The sequence below is a fragment of the Gracilinanus agilis genome, chromosome 4 (assembly GCF_016433145.1).
Source record: "Gracilinanus agilis isolate LMUSP501 chromosome 4, AgileGrace, whole genome shotgun sequence".
NCBI classification, from domain to species: domain Eukaryota; kingdom Metazoa; phylum Chordata; class Mammalia; order Didelphimorphia; family Didelphidae; genus Gracilinanus; species Gracilinanus agilis.
Window position 1 is genome coordinate 39,612,017 of NC_058133.1, and position 8,805 is coordinate 39,620,821.

The 8,805-nt window shown below is 39.1% G+C and overlaps 1 protein-coding gene across 3 annotated transcripts in view; it reads left to right on the forward strand.

Moving 5' to 3' along the window:
- Positions 1–1,152: 1,152 nt before the first annotated feature.
- Positions 1,153–8,805, forward strand: part of LOC123244012 (guanylate-binding protein 1-like) — a 19,722-nt gene continuing 12,069 nt past the window's right edge. The window contains exons 1-9 of one of the 3 annotated variants that reach the window (XM_044672241.1): positions 1,153–1,584; positions 1,775–1,884; positions 2,752–2,927; positions 3,259–3,483; positions 3,854–4,134; positions 4,880–5,092; positions 5,305–5,407; positions 5,702–5,895; positions 6,722–6,846. In XM_044672241.1, the coding sequence (XP_044528176.1) occupies positions 1,399–1,584; positions 1,775–1,884; positions 2,752–2,927; positions 3,259–3,483; positions 3,854–4,134; positions 4,880–5,092; positions 5,305–5,407; positions 5,702–5,895; positions 6,722–6,844 (1,611 nt within the window). In that variant the 5' untranslated portion in view covers positions 1,153–1,398 and the 3' untranslated portion in view covers positions 6,845–6,846. Of the gene's footprint in view, positions 1,585–1,774; positions 1,885–2,743; positions 2,928–3,258; positions 3,484–3,853; positions 4,135–4,879; positions 5,093–5,304; positions 5,408–5,701; positions 5,896–6,721; positions 8,681–8,805 lie in introns of those variants that run through there. The other 2 variants (XM_044672240.1, XM_044672242.1) reach the window with 2 other exon arrangements.

The window sequence follows — 8,805 nt, forward strand, 5'->3', positions numbered from 1 at the left end:
TTGGCAAGGATACTGTAATAGATTGTCATTATCTTCTCCAGCCCATTTTATAGGGCTCACACAGCTATTAGTATATGAGACTGAATTTGAACTCAAGACTAGCTGATTCCAGGCCCACTACTCTACTCCCTGCAGCACCCATCTGCCCAGTCTTGGTCAGCAATTCACAAGGAGTTCCCTGCCACTGAAGAGTTTCAGTGACCCAGATTCTACTTTCTCTAAAGAATGGTTGCAGGTGCAGCTGTCAGGAAATTTAGACTCAGACTTGGTCAGTAAGCTAAGGGACAGCATCCATCACCCAGGCTCAGCTTATTTCCCAAACATCTGTTTTAGTTAAATTCTTTCAGGAGAAAATGACTCCAAAGGTCATAATAAAATCTTTTTTAGCAAAATATTAACATTTATTACTATCCAATTCGGTAGGGGATGTGAGTAATGTCCAATGACCAGACTAGTGGCACAGACAGGAGAGAAGAGAAATATCTGCAGTCAGGGGGAAGTTCCCACTCAGAGAATTGAATAATACCTGTCAGAATGTAGAGATGATTCCTGGGCATTAACTGATATGGTAAAGCAGTGGTACTTTTCAGGGGACTGTCAGTGATCACTCTTATACCTGGGGATTAAAATGGGTTTTTTTGGTGTTCTTTAAGGACTTCCTCCCCACCCCTTTCTAATGGAAGATGAGCAAAGTTCTACCCAGTGTGCTGATCATGTCCATCTTAAGAATGATGGCCATTCTTCAATTTAATGAAGGCCATATTCCACTGTGATATATATACGTATATATATGATTTATATTTTATATAAATGTTTCTATCCAAATATAAATATGTTAATACAACTATTTCTATCAAAGCAAAAAGTAATATTATTTTCCATGGAAAAATACTTAAAGTTTTACAATAAATACAGGAATAGTGCAAAGATGACTCCTCTCTATTATTTCATATGATTCTAGAAATAATAAAGACAAAAAATGAAAAGAAAGAGGTGGCTAATAATTAAGAAGTAACAAAAATAAACCCTCAGAAGCCAGACCTGGAGATAAGAGGTCCTGGGTTCAAGTATGGACTCAGACACTTTCCTGGGAAAGTCACAGCCTCAAATGCCTAGCCCTTAATAGTATTCTACCTTGGAACTGATACTCAATTCTAAAATATAAGGTAAGGGTTTAAAAAAAATCTGTCATAGGCAACATGAAGCCTTAGTCAGCAAACCCTAGAGAATTAGCAAAAAAAAAAACAAACCAAACAAACAAAAAAAACAACTAATAGAGACAATAGATTCAGCAATTGATCAGGTATTTATTAAGTGACTTAGATTCCAGGTTCAGTACTAGGATTACAAAGCTAAAAATAAAACAACTCAGATTGGAATATCCTTCATGTGTCCTAAATGTCAAAAACTCTCACATTGCTACCATTGGGGATTATCTCTGTAAAATCTTGTGCAGGTTTCTCCCTTGGCTCCACAGTGCAGGCTCACACCAAGGGCATCTGGATGTGGCGTGTTCCTCATCCCAAGAAGCTCAATCACACTCTCATTCTTCTGGACACTGAAGGGCTGGGTGATGTGGAGAAGGTAAGAGGAGGTGGATGTCACCATACTTGACCAAATGTTAATGAATAGTATTGTTATAGAACTCAGGTATAACAAAGACTGAATTAGTTAGTTTTTCCCAAATACATAATCACGTCAATTTAGGGCATCTCACAGAAATGGCAAAGAGCCAAGCATGCACTGAATCTAGATCATGTGTTCCGACCTCTAGGGTGACAACAAGAATGACACTTGGATCTTTGCCCTGGCCGTGCTACTGAGCAGCACCTTCGTCTACAACAGCATGGGCACCATCAACCAGCAGGCCATGGATGAGCTATAGTATCCTTCCTGTATAAAATGAGAAGGCACTTTGCAAACTTCCAGTGTATATACAAATGCTACCTATTACTGCTCAAAGGAATACCAAAGCAGGATAGAAATAGCTCCCTTCTTCACTAATGAGAACTCTATGAAATTAATATTTTATTGTATTTTGAATATATATATTACATATATAGACATCTATAGACAGAGAAAGAGGTTGGGTAAGAGATGGGGTATAGAGAGAGGGGAAGAGAGAGAGGGAGAGTCAGAGAGTGAGAGAGACAGAGAGAAAGAGTGTGTGTGTGTCTGTGTGTCTGTGTGTGTCTGTGTGTCTGTGTGTCTGTGTGTGTGTGTGTGTGTGAGAGAGAGAGAGAGAGAGAGAGAGAGAGAGAGAGAGAGAGAGAGAGAAAGAGAGGAAGAAAAGGAAGGGAAGGAGGGAGGAGAGGAGGGGTAGAGAGGGAGAGGGAAAGGGAGGAAGAGACAGAGACTAAGAGACTGGAAGCATGACCTAGTGGATAAAGAGTTCCCACTGCAGTCAGGAAGACCCAGGTTATAATTCTGCTTCTGACAAAACAAACCACTCAACATTTAGAGAAGCCTAAATTTAATCATCAGCATGAATTAATAGTATTTGTAAAGGGAAAATTCATCATTGGGAGTTCCCTATACTGATGAAAACATGGATCCATTCTAACACACACATACACACACACACACACACACACTCAGTAATTGTCAGGGAAACCTCTTATGTTCTTGCTCAAAATGCCAGTAAGATGATTCGAGGGAAGGGCAAGTAAAAGACTTTAGGGAATTGGGAGATTGAAGGAATGATGACTGTTAAACTATTTCTCTACCACTTTTCCTTAATTAGCACCCCAGCTATGTGACAGAACTGACAGATAAAATCAAGGAAAAATCCTCCTCCGGCACCGAGCAGATAAGCCTCTTTCCAGACTTTGTGTGGACTGTGCGTGATTTCATCTTGGACCTGGAAATCAATGGAGAGCCCATCACCTCTGATCAGTACCTGGAGAATGCCCTGAAATTGAAGAAAGGTCCCAGGGACTAAGGGTTGGGCAATGGAGGAAAGCCCCCAAAGTTTTGTACAGTTTGTCATTATATAGTTATAGTCCTCAGGCTTCTCAAAAAAAAAAAAAAGCAAGTAGGAATATGATGCAAGTCATAGAAGGGCTTTAGATGAGTAGATTCAATGGATAATTATATTCATGGGACAAATTTTTTGTCATTTTTCTTTCATCAACCTCATGCCTACAGACTTCAGGATTAGGAGTGAGTCAAATGTTCTAGATAGGTCTTATTTTAGGGGACTGACCTCCAGGCCAACTTTCACTCCATGCCACATTATTCTTCCTTCCTTTTCCTTAGGTACCAATGAAGAAGTCAAAATATGTATCCAGAAGTTCTTTCTAAAGAAGAAATGCTTCATCTTTGTCCCACCAGCCCACACTAAAAAGCTCAAGAATCTTGAGAAACTTCACGATGATGAACTTGATGTTGACTTTGTGGAAAGCACTAAAAACTTCTGTGAATACATCTTCAACGATTCTGAGGCCAAGACTCTCCCAGGAGGTGGCATGGTCAATGGGCCCCGTGAGTTTCCTCACCAGCACTTCCCATGATTCCTTATGATACTAGTAGGGAACACTAGAGTGAGGTAGAGAGGAGTTTTCTTAGGGTAACCACGGACAAAGGCAATGACTCTCTGCTTGTACCAGACCAGCCACACATACCACATTTGTCAGAGCTTTGATTACCAAAAATAATCTTTCTTGTTTCCAATTTTCTAAGCAGTCTCCTCATCTCTCTTGATACTCCCCGATCCTGTCAGAAATCTCCCTTTCTGTGAAATGAAATGAAACCCTTATTCTCCACTCTGGAAAAGAAAAAAAGTACACCCCCATTTTTAAATAGGGTAGCTTTGACCATTCTCGTGACAGCCCCATTTGTCTTCCCTCTATAGGTCTAGGAAACCTGGTTCTTACCTATGTCCAGGCCATCACCAGTGGAGGTGTTCCCTGTATGGAGAATGCAGTCCTAGCACTGTCTCAGACAGAGAACTCAGCTGCAGTTCAAAGGGCCCTTACATACTATGAAGAGAAAATGAAGCAATCAGTTGACTTCCCCACAGAAACTCATCAAGAACTATTGAATGTGCACAATGTCTATAAGAGGGAAGCCATTAAAGTCTTCACGGAGAATTCTTTCAAGGATGTGGACCACAAATTCCAAAAATCATTGGAGGTATTTTTGCTATTTTAGAACTTTCCTTTTGAGCTACAGTTCTTACTAAATTGTAAAGTCTCAGATCTCATTATACTGACCTTGACATCCCATTTTCAATATTACCCTAACCAAAAGCTCCATGACTTGTGTGCTCTATACATTTAGAATAATAGGATAACCTAACTGATCTATCGATCTATCTGCCTATCTATCTGTCTGTCTTAAGTTTTGAGAAATTGAAGGGTTACACATAAAAGGGCTAGTTGAGGTTTTTGGTCTGCATTATCACAATATGCTTTATATACTACATTCCAAAGTAAAGTCAGTAGTGGGAAGAGCTTTCTGGAAATGTGAGATTAAGATACTTGTACTCTTCGTATATTGAAGGATCCAGTAGGAGTTGATCTCAGGCCAGTAGATCAGAGGCCAAATTTGGTCCTCTATTTGACTGCCTCTAAAAGTGCGAAGAGACCATACATTTTGATTCTATGAGAATATATTTTTCTGAGAAGTGCCTGACATTTCCTGAAGGGAAATATTCTCAAGGAAAACATCCTAACAATTAGAATTACTTTAAAGTGAGAGATGATGGGTTCTCCTTCTTTGGAATTCATCAAGCAAAGACTGAACAATTGCTTCGGAGGCATGTTGTAAAGGATTCATGTGATAGATTAAACAGTTACTGAGGTTTTTTTCCATTTCTGAAATTGTATACTCCTGTAGTGTCCTTTATATCTTTTTTAAAATTTTAATCACTTTAAAGATTCATCTAGAAGACAAGCTACATGATTTCTGCAAACAAAATGAAAAAGAGTCCTCAGACAGGTGCACAGCTTTGCTTTTGGATATTTTCAGTCATCTAGAGAAAGCAGTAAAGCAGAAAGTCTTCTCTTGTCCAGGAGGTTATGATATCTACATTTGTAGGGTGGAAAATCTTGTACAGAAATACAACCGGCAGCCCAGGAAGGGAATACAGGTAAGTCTTCCCCTTGGCCATAGATTCAAGGTTACCAATTAAGGGGATATAGGTAACTTTAAGGGTTTTTCCCAAGTTCCAAGGTGAATAATTTATAGTATGGTCAATTGGAATAATCCCTAGGTAAGCTCTGCTCAAATGAATGGACAAGCCTTGGCCTTACTCTCACATCACTATTTCTTGTTCCAAATTCATTGTCCTCCATACTTCAGGCAAAGAAGACTCTGGAAGAATACTTGAAATCAAAGGAAACTGTAAACGATGCCATTAAGCAGGCAGACCAAGCCCTTACCGCAAAAAAAAGAGAGAAGGAAGGTGAGAAACATATGAAAGAGACTCTAACTTGAGTAGTCCTGAGAATTGTGTCTTCTGCCCTTGGGAATAGTATGTAAGATGATTTGATGTCCTTGAAACATTTGAATTTGATAAAACTTTTTTTTTAATTTCCTAAATTTTTATCTCTCTCTTTAGGACAATATTAGTTAATCTAGCGAAGACGTCCTATATGTTTGCTCTATGAAATAAAACCAATACTCAATAGAGGCAAAAGGTTAGGGGAGTAAGAAACCCTTTGTCTCTGGCTAAATTTTTGTAATTCTTTTTTTACAGAGCAAGAGAAGAAAGCACAAGCTGCAGCTGCTGCTGCAAGAGAGTATGAAGAGAGGCTAAAAAGGCAAGAGCAGATGATGCGGGAACAGGAAATGAGACAGCAAGAGCAAATGAGGCGAATGGCTGAAGAGAGGGAAGCCCAAAGGAGAAAGATCTTGGAAGAGCAAGAGAGAGAGCAGGCTAGGAGACTACAGGTATTAAACACATTGCCCCTGTCTGACATCTGTCCTCTCTTTTACCTTAATGAATCTAATAAATGGAGATTACTCACAAACCTTAGATAGTGAAACTTTGGAGCCCTAAAAGAAGATCATTGTAGTCCAAGACAACATCTCTTATCTCTTTTATTCCATCCATTTGGCAAACATTTATTAAGCATCTGCTCTGTACAATTACTGTGCTAGACTTTGGAAATAGAGGGGGGAAGACAGAAAGGAAAAGAGGGAGGACAATTAGGGAAGAAAGAGAGGGAGGAAAGAGGATGGAAGAGAGGGAGGGAGTGAAGAAAAGAAGAACAGAAGTAAGGAGGAATGAGGAAAAAAGGAAAGTAAGGGAGAAAGTGAGGAAATAGGAAGAGAAGAAAGTAGGAAGAGGGGGAAGGAAAGAAAGAAGGAAGGGAAAATTCAAAGCACTCAAGAAGCTAACATTTTCTGGGCTTCCAAAGTGCTTCTCTGCCCTACCCTTTGAATACAGAGATATATTTGCCTTGAATAGTTGGTTTTCTTTTTATGTGTTCATATAGTTTCTCTAACCAGATTATAAGTCCCTCAAAAATAAGAATGGTACTCAATGAAGAATGTTATTAAGCAGCTAACGGCAATCAGTCACTAAGAAACCCAGTAGAATGTAACTTCTCTGAAGGCAGGAACTCTTAATGTTTTTGTCTTTGTATCCCACCATCCAGCCCCTAGTTGTAATGTTTATTTGAATTAAATTGAATTACCAAACCTGAGAAGTCCCCTCTGTTTTCACCTTCACTTGGACTGTTGGAAACCTTTTTTTGTTCTTGTTTCTCTTTAGGAACAAAGAGAATTATTCCAGGAACAGCAAAGGAGAGAGAATGCCGAAAAGCAACGCCAAATCCAGGCTCTGCAGGAGATGATTCACAACAGTAATTCAGGAAGTGACTGTATTATATTGTGAATGTAAGAAATGTGAAAGGGAATTTGGGAGGTAGAAGGGAAAGGTAGGGTAGAAAGGGAAAGGAAGGTAGGGAAGCCTGAGGAAGGGAAGGCAGGGTAGCCCCCAAGTCCAGGATGGGAAATTGATCCGAGCTCTTTGGAGTTCAATAAAGATCAGGCAGCACTTATTGTTAGAATATCTAGGTTTATTTAGATTAGAAAAGGGAAGGTCTAGAGAAGTTAGGAGGTAGCTCTCCAAAAAAAAGGCATGGAGAGAGAGCTCAGGGCCAAGAAAGTCTCCAGGGTAGAGAGCATCTCCAGGGTCCAGAGAGGAGAGAGGAGAGAGCGAAAAGGCACCAAAACTCTTTTATAATTTCTCCAACACCTCCCACAAAGGAAGTGGGAGGTGTCAGGGAAGTTGTAGCAGGGCTTAGAATATTTATAAACAACAGAGAACTTTAGTATTTCACTCAGACAGTGGCTATCCTTGGGATAGTGCACAAGAGACTCAACTTGATGAAATGATAATTGAATTATACAATTATATGATTAAAGGTGCCTCAGAACACATTTATCCAACCTTAGTCCAAAGAATGTGTCTCTTTTACAATATCCCTGACAAGTAAGTGGCCATTGAACTGAACCTCAAAGGTTTCCAAGGATGCAGAATTCACTCCCTTAGTATGTAAGGCATCCCATTCCATTTTAGAATGGCTCTATTTGCTCAGAAGTCTTTCCTTATGAGGACCTGGCATCTTCTCTGAAAATGACATCTAGTTTTTTTCCTTTGAATAACCTTCACTTGTCTAATTCCCTCTTTCATTTGAAAACCCTTCATTTATTTGAAGACAACTATCATGAAACAGAAACTAGAAAACAAAAAAGGAGAAGGGAAAAGGGACATTTGGTGGGTTAAGGCACAGTCAGCAAGAATGTCACTGCTATACTGCTTTCCCATGTGGGAGCTCTTTAGTTCTATGACCCCTTCTTATCTTCTTGTCCCCCTGACCCTTCTTCCCTCCTCCCTTTACCCCTCCATCTCTCTCTCCCTTTCCTCCTTTCAAAATTCATTCTGGTGGGCAGGGCAAAAGCTACTCTAGATTTTCCCAAGTCTCTGTCAAGTAGAAATTCTGAGTTGAGATAAAAACACTGTATGAATTATCAAGTAGCCAGAAGGGCAGTTAAATGTTACCTTGAGTAAATAAACCAACTTTATGAGTCATTTAGGCCCAAGTTGTGAAAGGAAGTTGGAAAGTGGATGATCTAGCCCAGACCCTATCATGAATGTGTAGCTTTTTCTGACTCCAAAGGATTAGGACATGTGCTCTTTGAGGGCAAAAATAAATAATTTTTCACCTTTGTATTCCCAAGATCTACAAGATAACCTTGTGCATACTAGATGTTTATTGAAGTTTTTTTAATTGAATAAAAAATATCCAATGATACATCTGTCTCCTCTACTGAAATGTCCTCCCCTGGTCTACTAGATTCTTTAAATGGAATGTCACAACTTTCTCCTTCCTCACTTTTGTATTAAAAGTGATTTCTAAAGAAAACCTTAAGAATTTGTTTTAGATTCAAATATAAAAATATATATCTGAGATCCATTCCAGTTCTAGATTTATGATCCTAAGAGGTCACAGCTTTATTTCATTACATACATATACACAATGTTTGGATTTCCTATTGTTGGTTAAGTGTCTTGTTTTCCCTTCTTCCTACATCTAACAAGTAAGCAGGTTGGTGTGACCTGGAGCTCAAGCCTAGAATTTGCATCAGACTCTCTCTCTTCATTGGCTATGGGAATGTTAAGCTATTCTATTAAAGGACAAGTCACACATCTTACACCAAAAAATAGAGAAAGGGATCAAGTTAAAAGAAAGAAAGAAAGAAAGAAAGAAAGAAAGAAAGAAAGAAAGAAAGAAAGAAAGAAAGAAAGAAAGAAAGAAAGAAAGAAAGAAAGAAAGAAAGAAAGAAAGAAAG